At 37.4% G+C, this 14,786-nt stretch overlaps 1 protein-coding gene across 1 annotated transcript in view; it reads left to right on the top strand.

Moving 5' to 3' along the window:
* Positions 1–14,786, top strand: part of FIG4 (FIG4 phosphoinositide 5-phosphatase) — a 120,906-nt gene that overhangs the window by 60,570 nt on the left and 45,550 nt on the right. The window contains exons 16-19 of the mRNA XM_029943205.1: positions 950–1,088; positions 7,796–7,854; positions 9,044–9,191; positions 12,627–12,711. Coding sequence (XP_029799065.1) covers positions 950–1,088; positions 7,796–7,854; positions 9,044–9,191; positions 12,627–12,711 — 431 coding nt within the window. The remainder of the gene's footprint in view (positions 1–949; positions 1,089–7,795; positions 7,855–9,043; positions 9,192–12,626; positions 12,712–14,786) is intronic.

Consider the following 14,786-nt stretch of genomic DNA (forward strand, 5'->3'; position numbering starts at 1 on the left):
AATGCCATCTTGTTTCAAAAGCAATCCTTTCTACTGGGCTATCTTTTTAGTTCCGTACTCATTTTCAGAAAGAGGTTATTATTTATATTGTGGCTGTCTGTGCCAAACTTGAATATACAGGGCTCTGAGATAAGAATGGAAAGAAGGAAATGAGGGGAAAGAATGAAGGACGCCAATGCAGAATGGGAAGGGTGCTTCATGAGACCCTTTCTTTAATGCTTATCATCATTTTTACCAAAATATTATTAGAAAAGGAAGAAAATAACAGTATAAGTGCATACGTAAGTTAGGGATTTGGGGTTGGTTGAATAGTTAAAATGAGGCAATCTATGTGGCCACTCCACCTGCATTATCAAACACAGGAGGGAATGGGCCAGGCCCACAGCTGAGGGGGACAGAAAATGTTGTAAGCGTTGCCTCTGCTAAAGAAAGAGTGGATACCTCTTCAAGGATTAAAAGTGGAAACCGTACAAACTCACTTGTTCAAGGTTGTATAACAGAATCTGGAGAGCAGTTGGGCCATCTTGTTTGTTTCTGATATCTCTCCTGTCTTTGTAATAAAATGAAGATGTGTTTGTTTCAGGTAGAATAACGAATGGTGAAAATATGTCCTTATCCTAAAAATAAAATCACTATGGAATTATGGAAGTTCTTAAAGACTTTTAAGAATCTCTCAAAACTCAAGAAGCAGTTTGTGTTCCCTCCCCCTCTACGTTATGAAAAGGGTAGAACAAAAAGGAGGCATTTCGAAGCAAGATTTTAATTCTGCTCAAAATCTTGGTGACTGTTTTAGATTTTGAGTATGTGTATGACTTTTGGAGTATAAGTACTGTTGTTTTAAAAGGTATGTGTTATGAAATCACAGTTGTACCCTTATCCTCCCGAGAAATCCTTCTCCTGAGTTGTATATCTCAGCGGATTTCCTGAAATGCCTATTTTTGTTTTTTAGATGCTGATAGACAAGATTCCATTAATCTCTTCCTGGGAGTTTTTCATCCTACTGAAGGGAAACCTCATCTCTGGGAACTCCCAACAGATTTTTATTTGCATCATAAAAATACGATGAAACTTTTACCAACAAGAAGAAGGTATTTTTCTTCCTAGTCTTTTCTGTAAACTCAGATTTGATATTACTTTGAATATGAGATACTTTTCATTTTTGAGAAGTAATCACATAGACCAAAGTAGTCAGTCTTTCTACGTTTGCCATAAGGAATTCAGTATGGTTGGTGTCCTCATAGAAGGTTTGGGAACTTGTCATTAATAACTGATAGTTTGCATTTTTTGTAAGATAGAAAGTTTCAGAACTTCATCATTGAGTGTAAGTTGTAATTCCACTAAAGCAAACCATCAACATTATTTCTGAGTGCTTTCTACAGATATGGAACTCTGAAGAACCCTTACATGTAAGGAGTTAATCTTTGGTTTTTCAAGTGAGCATCACTTTGAAATTCCAATGTTCCAGTGTTCTTCCCTTCAGGAAGCATAACCAGCTCTTGGGTGATGCTGATGAAGACAGGAAACTAGAATAGTGACTCTAGTGACAGATACCACCCTGATCACCCCTTTTCCACAGGGCTTTTTAGACTCCTTAGCCCTTTCAGGTTATTTTGATGACAGTTAAATCGATATTAATATTCTCAAAAGAAATTGTTTACGTGAGGTGTTTTGACAGAACACCCTGTGGTGTGGCCTCAGGGTCAGGTTGACTCTCTGTGATCACGTGGCCTTGCATTAGTTATTTAACCTCTCCCAGTCTCATTTTCCTCATCTGCAGATGTAAATGATGGGACACAACTCAGAGAGTCATTGTGAGGGTTTGAGAAGACTGTTCAGTGGTTGTAATTGAGGCGTTGTGTACTAATATCGTCCATTTTGCCACATGAGCAAGAGAATTCACACATATGCGGTTGGAGACCAGTGCATTCTGTTCAAGGGCCTGCAACATCAAGTCCTCTCATAATGCTTTTCTCTTACAGCCTCGGTTTACAATAGCCCTTACTTTGGGTAACCGGGCCTTCCAAACACTACTGGGATCACCGCCAGTCTGCCAACTATGTGGCTAGACCACAGACAACTGGCACGTTAGCAAGTGCTGATGTTACAGCTATTACCAAATTCTGTGTTGCTTCAGGAATGTTTAGAATATTAGGGATGTGTCAGAATCTCTGTTTCTCAAATTTTTCTTATAAGTGCATGTTACTGGAATAGCCAACTTATTGAGCTTAGTTTCCCTATAAATAAAGCACTGCTGGTGTCCACATTAAATTTACTATTAATAAATGATTGCCTCTGAATTTTTGCTGCTAAACAAAAAATTTGGAACTAATTATATTTATTTGGTGAGAGATGAGTATAAATACCCATATTTAGCTGTGGTCATGCAATTGACTGTGGGTAAATGTGGGTGATTTTCTGAAATTTTAAATTACCTTCAAGTATTAAAGCTATTTTTTTAATGTTTATTTTTGAGAGAGAGAGAGAGAGAGAGAGCGAGCACAAGAGGGGGAGGGGCAGAGAGAGAGAGAGGGAGACACAGAATCCAAAGCAGGCTTCGTCTCCCAGCTATCAATGCATAGCCCAACACAGGGCTTGAACCCATGAACCCGTGAGATCATGACCTGAGCCAAAGTTGGATTCTTAACCACCCAGGTACCTCTCCCGTTTTAAAACTATTAACACACAACTTGGAAACAACCAAAACTCAATTTTCTAACCACAGAAAATAGCTCGAGTACAACAGGTGTACATTAAACCACTTGCTCACCTCGAGTTACATAACTGGTCACTAAGGCAGGCAGCGGTGGAGTTTATTTATGGCAACAAAGGAAGCTGCTGTTACATCCCCATTTTCTATATAAAAAAAAGAGAAACTGAAGTTGCAGAGAATGGAGAGAATGTGTCTTCACTGAGATCATTTAGCTAGTTAGATGATTCAACAAGAATCAGCTGCAAGCCTGACACTGGAAAGAAAGTTTTCTCAAAGTAGGTAATATGTCTCCCTCCATTGGTTTGGTCTCCTGTTTTTGTGTCTTTTCCCCCCAGAATGTCAAAATTCCAAAAATCAGGTTGTGTTATCAACAGTAACTACTGCTCACAAACAGTACTTCAAAGACTGTAAGATAAATTTCAGTGTTTTATTTGGACTTTCCGATGTCACTCACCTATACTGGTGATTTTGGTGACAGTTAAATCAGTATATAATTCTCAGATAAAAGAAACAGTTTAGCCCAAAGCAGTCACCTGGGTGAGAGTGTAGACTTTAGGGTTGGGCAGAGCCGAGTTAGAGTTTCTGCAAATGTGTGACCTTAGACCTGTTCTTTAAACTCTGGAAATCCTTTCTGCTCATCTGTAAAATGGAAGTGACCGTGCATACCTCACAGGGTCATTCTGAGGATTCAGTGAGAAAATGTGTGAGAACTCTTGAGTACTGGGTCTGACACAGAATAGTCACGATTCCGAAGCTGCCAGGCTCTGGGGAGATGGCCTCCAGTTAAAACCTGTGATTGTGGGCAAGTTACATAACCCATCTAAGTCTCAGTTGCCATTATCAGTGAAGTAGAGATAGTAGCACTATCTAAATTGTACATGTTTCTGACCATCAGATGATGTAATATAAATGCTTAGCCCATAACAAATCCAATAGATGTTAGTACTGTTACTGTTCTTTAAGGAGATTACATTCCCTAGTTGTAATATTTATTAAAAATCATACAGGATGACCATAAAATCTGGAAACTTATATATCACTTATTATAATATCAATAAACACTTCATATGTATTTGCTTGTGTTTCCAAACTTGATGACTGTCCTGTATTTTATACTGTTTACCAGTGGATTATTCTGATATATTTTTATTAAGTGATAAGGGAAGGGAGAATAAATCTAGCTCTGACTAGAGTTCATCCAAACCGGGTTCTCTTGAGGTAATTACTTCTGCTATTCAAAAATCTCACATTCATTGATCTGCCTAGAACCATTAAAGGAAGCTTTGTTCTGCATTAGGTTAATAGGAGATACATCATCTAAGATGCCATTTATTGAATTAGTGTTTATCATGTCACCAAGATGTTTTTTAGATATTAAGCGTTAATTACTTCATTGACTCAGAGTTGAGAGGTTTCCTGGCTCCAGTCACTGTCTGATATGTGAACCCCCTTGGTGTCTCCCCAGGAGAGGCTGTCTGGCCTGTGCATGACTAGTCTTGCTTTGTTATCCGGAATGTGTCTGCTTGAGGGGGCAGTTCTTTTCAGGCAGTTCACTCACACAGTCCTTCCTCATATCACCATGAGGTCTGCTGCTCTGTACCTTTACCTTCAAATCCTAGTTCAGCCCACTGACCTTCAGAACGTGATTTCCCTATCCACTCTGTAGTCTTTTAAAAACTTGAAGTTCACACCTTCTCAACATCTCTTCTTCTCCAGGTGTAATAGCTCCATTGTCTTCATCCTCATATACTAGGTTTTCAGTCTCTGGGATTCAGAATGCTCTCCTCTTATGGATTCCAGTCGACGTCAATATTCTTTTTAAACTGTGGTACTCAGACCTGGGTTCAGTAAGCATCAGAGTGTGGTCTGATTTGTGCCAAGTATCATAGGAACTGGCATCACTACTCCTCTTGTCCTGAACACTCTGTGTTTATTATCAAGTCTAAGATTGCATTAGCTGTTTCAGCAATAGTGTCGATTTTCTGTGCTTCCTGTCCGTTAGAATTCCCAAGTGTCTTTAGCATGTTCTGATACCGTGCCTTATCTATACCATTCTTGTATAGATTGCTCATTGAGCATTCTTGGTCTTCTGTGCTCTGCCTGCTTCCAAAAGGGGACGTTAAACGTGTATCCTTTTTATTAACTATCACCTGTAGCTTTGTAGCTTCCTCAGATTTAATCAGCTGGCCATATTGATCCTAAAATACTCTATGAAAAATGTTGACTAAAATAAGGTAGATGGCAGAGCCATATGGGGCACCACCAGACAACTCCTTCCACCTTCACATGATTTTTGGCAGGACTTATTTAAATGGCTGTAACTTACTCTATTGTCATCATTTAACTATACTGTCCTTCTGCCCACATTTCTCTGTCTTGTTTACAGAGAATGATTGCTTTGCTGAAGTCCATATATGTTATTTCAGGGGGCTCCCCAGTTAGCTAGGGGGAATTAAAAAAGAATCTTCTGTTAGTCCCCCTCACCTTCCTATATGAGCCAGTGGAATTGGGAACTCGTAATCCTAGGGACTGAAAAAGAGCAGAGCAGCAGGCATATTGGTTATTTTATGCAAAGGAAGAAGTGGCACCAACGTGCAGCTCCTGTCTTCTGGTCCCAAAGCAGGCTCTACCCTACTGCAGGTACTCTTCCTCTGAATAAATGGCCTTGGAGGTGGAAGTAACAAAGATCCCCCTGGTCCTGGGCTGAGTCCTCTCAGATTCTCTCATTTTCCAGCTCTTCTTCCCTGGGGCGGGTGTTTCTCCTGGGCGTCTATGCTTCTGAGACCTACCCAGAGGAGCTGGACTTTTTTAAAAGTATTGTTAAGTTGCTTTTTTCTTGCTTAGGAAATTACAGTTTAATAATATTCAGAAAAAAAATCTATAGCCTGTTTCAAGTCACTAAAATGAGATTATCTCTTAATTCTTTTCCTCCCCCATGGTATGTTCTGAGTTTAAACGCATTCTTTATAATGTTTACTTCTTTATCTTAGAAAAGGTAATTGTGAGCAACATTATTTAGGCAATGCCTTATATACTAGCTAATACCTTCTTTATTTTCCTCCTCTGTCAAGAATATGTGATTACAAAATGGAATTTACACCTCCATGCACATGCATGTGCATGCACACGTGTGCACACACGCAAACACCTTAATTAATCCATGCTTTCTCATTCTTCTGATCTGATAGTCTGATTCGCCTATGAGAAAAGAAAAAATGAGATTAGATTGGTGTGGCTTGGATGTGGAATCAAGAAGTTATCCTTTTATCCTTTTAGGTTACTCATGTCTCTGTGTAATACTTGATTCTGTTATCTTGCTAGAGTTGACGTCACAGTCTCTGATGTATAGTTTTTGGAATCTGTTACCCTCTCACTTTTGAGCATCGAGACTATATTTGCTCATATTTAGTATAAGTTCTGTCCTTCACTCTTCTTGTAAAAATTATTTATCCCAGCTGTACCAGGACACTTGAATGCTCTTAAGAGATGCTCCAATGCTTCCTTCTGACTCCTGCTTCTCTCTTCTCTTGTTTTTCTCTTTCCAGCATGAAACTCATTATGTCTGTTGAAGATAGAAATAAAGCTGGAACTAAGTAACTACTTTTCTCTGTCATTTTTTTAACCTGGCATTTCTAACACACAGAATGGTGTTTGACATAGTAGGTGCTTAGTAAATGTTGAAAGACGGAATGAATTATCTGCGAGCAGCAGGCCTAACTCTTTTCTGTTCTTTTCATGCTTGAAAGCCTTGCTGTTCAAAAAGCAGCCTGAGGACCGGACCCTCTGGAATCCCTGGGATCTTGTCATCCATGCAGAATCTCGGGCCCCACGTACTGATTCAGAACCTGTCTTTTAACAGGATCTCCTGAAGTGTTTGTGTATGCACTGAATTTCGAGAAGCACTATTCTAAAGCATAACTTCAGTGACAAGTAAAACTTGAAGAGCCTTTCCTGTTATCATCTCACTTTCTGCAAAAACCCCCTCCCCCCAGTTCATTAGGCATTAAGTTCCTTTTTTCCATTATCCTTGGTTATATATTCTGCTTGCCATCTCTTGGAGAGTTCCCTCTGTTGCCTGTTTCATTTAAATATCCCCTATTCTTCATAATTGGGATTATTCAAGATTATAATGTCAGCATTTTATTTTTAGAAAGCCTTTCATTTATTTAAAATTATCTTTCTAGCATTTTTGGTCATAGGCTCTTTTTTTCCTGAACCTTTTGAAAATCTCGTGTTTTTAATATAATTTGATATACTGTTTCACATCATTCTCCTTCCCAGTGCTCATGAACTTTACTATAGCATTTTCCTCCTAAGTACTCAACTTATCAGAATTTGATTTTAGAATTAAATCCAGTGTTTAGAGAAAAAGCAGTTCAGAGTGTGTTTCTTTCAGATTCTCTGCTCACAGCAGATGAATCTTCTGGCAGAAATCCAGATGATTGAAATCCCCTACCTTCCTCTGACTGGCTTCTGTAATCAAGTAGTGAATATTTATAGTTAAAGATTAACTATACTGTTTTCTAAGGAAACTTGTTTTCCAGGACTATCCATTCACTTAATGATTTTGCTTAACTATTGTAATTAACTATACACACAGAACCATACACACCGAGCTGAGTGAAAGAAGTAATCTAATTCTCAGAAGACCGTGTGTAAGAGTCTTGGCTGTAGAACTTGGATCAAGGTCCTGCTGGTCACTGGCTTGCAGAGTGATGCAGGCACCATCTAGGGAGAAGTAAACAGCAGCTCCTGGAATCTGGCTTAGTATATCCAAATCTTTTTAGCTAAAAGTAACTAAGTAACATCGGAGTATCTTGACTCTCAGATGTGTTCCTAGCATTTTTGTACATCTGTAAAGTAGCTGAAACAAGAAGAAGGTTGGGAAAGCAGTGGCCATTTTGAAGCCCTACTATGCCAAAAACTTCACAAACATGTTTTAAAAAGAAAAAAATAATAATAACCTTAAAGTACGAGGCAGCATCTTATTATAGACCGTCAACCCCTCTTATCCAATAAATTGTAGAAAACCAGCATTTACAATTGGTCCATCTTATCCTTGTATTTATTTTTTTAATTTTATAGTTATACTTACTGGTGGACACCAGAGGTAATAAAACATTTACCGCTGCCTTATGATGAAGGTAGGTACACTGTTTCTCTTTTAGTTTTTATATCAACATATTTTGGAATTATCCCTAAATGAACTTGAAGCATATAATATTTCATTAAAAAGAAGTTAACTCAGTTTTGTGTTGCTGTTACCGTATGGGGATTGTAACATCTCAGCTTTTTAAGGGCAGGGATTGTGTTATACTTATTTTATCTAAGTAGTCCAATACCACATATTATGTTTTAAGATTGTTAAGTATGTTCCTTAAATGTCTAATGGATATAATATATTAGTTTGGCATTTTAAAATAGTACTCATTATGTTTCTAGATATTTGGGGGTAATTGGAAGGAAGTACAGACCCATGCACAAGGAAAAATAAAAACTTTCCTGTATCTAAGCAGTGAAAAAAGATACAGATGTGTATATAAAAGTACATTTTAGTCACTAAAGTTTAAATTTCATTTCGTTTGTCAGAAAGGCAAGAAAAATTTTTATTAAATGAATAACCTTAAATGTGCAATACATTTGAATGATGTTTCCAAATTGAAATAATTTCTCAGTTTTAAATAGAGCGTAGCCCTCATTTTGTTATTAATTCCTGTGACCTTGAACAAACCAGGTTTCTCAGTTGTGAAAGGACACTGGGTAAGACCAACTGCCAGTCTGGAACATTCCAGTAGAGGACTCCATCTAGTCATGGCTAAGCATTCCAACTTTGGTGGCGAAGGCCATGAACTAAGAAGATTGCAAATGATTTTTAGTTCTTAATAAATTATTAATTAGTTTTTTAAAGTATTTGTAACCTTGAAATTCTGGGAAAAATCATAACTCCTATTGCTAAGAAGGTTTGTTGTTTTAAGAGAAATTAAAGAACTATAGCAGTCCAGCATTGGCCTTAAACAAGATTTGAAATATAAAGGTAAATTTAGTGAAATAGCTGTCCAGTTTATTTCTAGAAAGCAGAGGGTATTTATTTCAAAGCAAAAAGGAATTCAAAGAGCTGAGTGGTTTGATTTCTGAAATAACTCCCTGCTCCCACCCCGACTTCTGGAGGCCTTCCTGTCCCCCTTGGAGCTTGTCACACTCAGCTTTGCACTGTTTATTCTGTGCACATAGCTCATCTCTTTTTCAAGTGTCTGAGTGCCAGAGGCAGGAGCTGAATCTCGTTGGCTAGATGTAATCTAAAGACTTTAAGAGTAACAGGCGTATCTCTCTTAGTTATCTGTGCTGCGAATTTAAAGAAGTTGATAGTGAAGAAATTCCACAAATACGAAGAAGAAATTGACATCCACAACGAGTTCTTTCGACCATATGAACTGAGTAGTTTTGATGATACCTTTTGCTTGGCTATGACAAGTTCAGCACGGTACGTTGTGAGTGCTTGGATAACTGTAAGGATTTGGAAACTTCAGTTTTCCTAGTTTATATAGATAAGCCTTGCTTTGTCACAAGTCCGTTCTGCAAGGCTATCAGGGATTGTACAGCCTCTGAATACCCAGTGATAGCGGCCCGCTACCTCAGAAGACAGTCCCTTTTAGTGTTAGATAACTGGAGTTAATTTTGTCCCTTTAATAAGTCGAAATCTGCCTCCCACTGGTCCTACTTTGTCATTTGGAGTACACTCATTTTTGAAAATTGAGCATAGAAACTGAGCCAGCATAAATTAGTGGAATTAGTACCTTTGGTACTAGAAAGGCAAGGGTGTGACTTGTAGGTCAGCCACTGCCTACCTGTGTGACCTTGAGAAAATATCCAACTTATCCGAGTTACAGCTTCTTCTTTTATGTAGATAGGGGCATGTGTATTACACACACGTATACACATACATGCCAAGTGCCTTAATGGCGTACCCAACATAGGTGGGTGACTAATAAATGGTGGCTATTGTTATGTTATTATTCTTATTAGAAACAGGACAAGTCCAGTTCCTCTTCTGTATGACAGCCCTCAGATATCTGAAGAAGCAGTATTAATTTTTTTAGGGTAAATATCCTTCATTCTTTTCATAGTTCATGTGACATGGTTTCCAGACTCTTCATCTTGGTCTGTCAGTTTTGAATATACTTCATTTTTCTGAGTCTCTGTTAGAGTTTTAGGGGTTCTTTTAGAAAAGTGATAGGACTAAAATAAGAAAATGAGACAAAGCAAGTAACTTCTTGACTATTACATTTTAATTTTATTTATTTGCTTATTTTTGTATTAAAAATTTTTAATGTTTATTTATTTTGAGGGAGAGAGACAGAGTGTGAGCAGGGGAGGGGCAGAGAGAGAGGGAGACACACAATCCAAAGCTGGCTCTGGGCTCTGAGCTGTCAGCACAGAGCTCGATGCAGGGCTTGAACTCATGAACCATGAGATCATGACCTATGCTGAAGTCAGACATTCAACTGACTGAGTCACCCAGGCACACCTTGATTATTACATTTTATACTAAAGTTTACATTTTTGTATTACATTTTCTTCCAATGTGATATGTGTATGCCTAAACTTAATGTACATATAGAAACATTTCCTATGGTTTTGTTTCCTAGAAACCACCCTATATTTTGCTGTAGTTTCAGATGGAAAGTTTAGAATATTTACTTGGTTGATTTTCAATTGTCATTTCCAGAATATTTCAATTCAACGAGGGATGAATGATGTTATGCATATGTGTATGTATATATTGTATAGTTGAGTTTTTACTTGCATGAATTATGTTCTATAAAGTTCCTGTAACAACTGAATTAGACAATACTGAACCATTGCAATTCAGGGTTAGGTTCCTGGGAAGCCTCTGGTCACAACATTTTTATCAACCAGTCAATATATAACCATGTTATGTGTGTTTCTGTTTAAAGATGCCTAACTTAAGATATGTTGTTGACTCATTAACATGGAACCCACATCAAAGAGCACAATAACTCATCCCTGAACAAAGCTTCTCCAACACATATTTTCTTTCTAACACACAGCTTTCTTGTGCTTAGGAACACTAGAGAGTTTCAGCACTACGCTTGGGGTCATCTGAGACAACAAGGTCACCACTGAACAGCACAGAAAGGTGTAAAACATGGCAGTACATAGACTTTAGAAAGGACGCCTGTTCATGGCATGACAGCTGAAACAAGGCAGAGTGCTGCCTTGTGTTCCATCAGCTGGGAACGTGAGCAGTGGGTTACTCTAATTTTCCACTGTTGTGCACTTGCACATGTCCACAAGTGATCACGAAAGCTCTGAGAGTTGGTTTTGGGGTTACAAATAAATTTTAGTGAGTAAATTCTCAAATAAGGGATCCACAAATGAGGATTGACTGTATATGTCAAAAAGAAAGAACAATTAAACCACTTACAATTTTTTAAAAATGTTTATTTATTTATTGAGAGAGAAAGAGTGCAGAGGAGGGGCAGAGAGAGAGGGAGAGAGAGAATCCCAAGCTGGCTCCACACTTTGAGTGCAGAGCCTGGCATGGGGCTCAGTCTCACAACTGTGAGATCATGACCCGAGCCAAGATCAAGAGTTGGACACTTAACTGACTGAGCCACCCACGCAACCCTGTACCACTTACTTTTTTTTTCAAATGCTTATTGATTTATTTTGAGAAAGAGTGTGTGTGCATGTGCACCTGTGCACACATGAGTCGGGGGGCGGAGTGGGGGGAGAGAGAGAATCCCAAGCAGGCTCCATTGCTGCAAGTGCAGAACCTGATGCAGAGCTCAATCTCATGAAGCATGAGATCATGACCTGAGCCAAAATCCAGAGTCAGATCCTTAACTGATCAAGCCACCCAGGCACCCCTAAACCACTTATATATTTAAAACAACATTTACAAACTGTCAAATAGGCATTTTGGGTCAGATTCGATATTACTTTCTTTTCCTTCCAAAAATGTAAAGGCTGCACTTGGAGCAGATTCCTTGCTGGATCCCTAAGTTTCATTAGCAGAAATCATGCAACTCTTGCCTTTTTGTCTCTCTGAGGACTTTGGTCTGGTTTCAGCAGTAATGGTGATGTAGGCCTTGCACAGTGCCGAAGTAGCTTCAGCTTATCTTAGTACGTGGTGAACAAAAAGTTTCTATTTAAAGTGTTCCAATAGTGTTTTAATGAATTAATCCCCCCCATGAGGTAGATGCTGATACTTTTATTGATATTGCTATGTTTTTGAACATTGTATAAGCATCCCTAGGTGGTATAGTATAATAAAAACATTGTCCATAAAACTGAGTAGCTTAGCATTTTACCATTCATTTTTATGAGTTTAATTTTACCTATTACCTATAAACAAAGTGTATATATCTTAGTAGTAATTTAGATACCAACTCTGTTCCAGTAGAGAAACTCTTAAATTAAAAACCATTGGGTCTCATAATCATGAGCAAAAGTCACAGTGAAGACTGATAACATTGAAGTTATTTGGTGCCATTAATTCATGGGATTTTATGGCCTTGATCACCTGAGCTCCCCTGAACATTTGACTCAAAATTTATGTAGCTCTGAGGGCTAAGAAGGAATAGTATAAGAATGTGAATTGGGAGTGCCTGGGTGACTCAGTAAGTTAAGTGTCTGACTTCAGCTCAGGTCATGATCTCACCGTCTGTGGGTTCGAGCCCCATGTTGAGCTCTGTGCTGACAGCTTAGAGCCTGGTGCCTGCTTCAGATTCTGTATCTCCCCCCTCTCTCTGCCTATCCCCCACTCATGCTTTGTTTCTCTCTGTTTCAATAATAAATAAACATTAAAAATTTAAAAAAAAGAAAGAATGTGAATTGAACAGAAACCAGGATGGACAGTGATTCATATGGAATTTCTTTCCCCTTTCTTCAGTGACTTTATGCCTAAGACCGTTGGCATTGATCCAAGTCCATTTACAGTGCGTAAACCAGACGAAACCGGAAAATCAGTATTGGGGTAAGATTTGCATATAGAAGGAAATTTTAAAGATTCATGTAAAATAATACGGCAATTGCAGTATGATTTACAGCAAACAGAATAACTTCAAGTCACATAGTTTGGAGCACATTTCATTTATTGGATCTCTACAGGTAGTTGATTCATAGCCCTGGGATCACTGAAGAATTCAACATCGAAAGAATTTATAGGCATTTCAGCAACATGGTGCATAATATTATTTTAAATTAGGAATATCACAGATGGCATAAGCACAGGTAGCAGATATTATGTGTTATATCCTATAAATCACTCAATGTCCTCTGTTTCCTACAACATAAAAAGGTAAAAATTTCTATTTGTTTTCTTTCTTTTTGTTGGCATACCATTAAAGCAAATATGCTCAGGTAGAGAAATTAATACATATTCTGTGTATTACTATACCATTGTTCTGGGAAGACTGTTTACATCTTCATGCCTAGAAACAAGTGAAATGTGATGTGTTATAGCCTAAGAATCTGTTACTGCCGCTGATGTGAATAATCTCAGTGATAAATTTTTTTTCTAGATTCTGACCAGAAACCCTGGCCAGACTGTAGATATTGAGTCCTAATTGTATTTGGGAGTATGAATGGGATCCTGGTTGGATTCTAGCTACATGTGGTTTATGCAGTGGGATATATATTACTATTTCCTGATATACCAATTTCTGTGGCTTAAATACACGGTCTTAAATACCTGTATGTTAAGCCTTGGACCAGAAACTAAGGGATTTAAAAGAAATGCCCTCAGGACTCAGAATTTAAGAATTTCCTGGAACAAACACATAAATGACCAGCTACATTACTGCATAGCACAGAAATACCATTGACTTTAATTTTTATTTGGCAGAAAGTCAGAAACTAGTTTATTTTCCATAACATCTTACCCATGGTCAGATAGTATTGCCTTTTCCTTTCCTAAAACATTTCCAAATATTATGGTATTTTTATCTTTTGTAGAGTATATTTTAAAGAGTAAAATATTAAATATTTTTCATATAAGACAAAAATATTACTGTAAAATATTTTCTGAGTTTAAAAAAAAACAGTATTCTTACCACTCTCATATTTAGAACTAAAAGTAAATACTTTTGTAAGTCTGGGTTTTGGGGGTTTCTCCCCATCTATTCCCTAGTATTGGAAGGAATGTCTAGCAAATATAGTTATTTACTAACAATACAACAGTTTGTTAGTTTACCTTTATCAATTGCTCATTACTGTGGTACAAATCATCGGCTAGTGCTATGATTAATTAAAAAATCATGGAAGGGAAGGAAATTTACATGGATTTGGCTATTGACCTTTTCTTGAAGCTTTTACAAGTTATAGATAACTTTACTAATATCCTAAACATATGGTCTTCTATTATTGTACCATAAATTTTGAAAATGTTGATTCCAGTTACCAAAAGAAGGCACAGTAGCCAAGTGGTGAGAAGACTTTTCTGCACTGGTTTACACCCACTTACTGGTTTTTTTCCTGAATTTATAAGAGGGCTTAACTTTATAGAAGGTCAGTACATGTATGTGGTAAAATGCTAAGGTTTTTCCTTAATCACAACTTGAATCTAAAAGCTAGTTTTTCACAGCCATTTTCTTGTGCTTCTCTAGCACTAGGATTTTGGACAGTCATGCAAAGTGAGTGTCAAGGGATCGGTTTAAAGATGTTTTATATCAGTATTCATCTTTTTTAAAATTTTGTTTATAATAGCTTTATTGAGATATAACTCACATACCATAAAATTCATGCTTTTATTTTTTTTCCTTTATCCTCACCCTTTGTGTGTGTTTTTTTGTTTTTTTTGTAACTTTATTTTTTTATTTATTTTTAGAATATAACACTATTTTTTAACATATGCAGTTATTTTCCATCATTTACAATACAGTAGTTACAATGACACTCCAAATGGATAAGCAAAGTATAAAATCAGAACCCCAACTTCTATTTCATGTAATTAGACTTATACAGAAATTAGAAGGTTAAGTAACAACTAGTTAATCACCTAATTTCACAGCTATCTGAAGTGGTGATCATTATATAGCAGCTTATCTATGAT

The sequence above is a fragment of the Suricata suricatta genome, chromosome 7 (assembly GCF_006229205.1).
Source record: "Suricata suricatta isolate VVHF042 chromosome 7, meerkat_22Aug2017_6uvM2_HiC, whole genome shotgun sequence".
Taxonomy (NCBI): Eukaryota; Metazoa; Chordata; class Mammalia; order Carnivora; family Herpestidae; genus Suricata; species Suricata suricatta.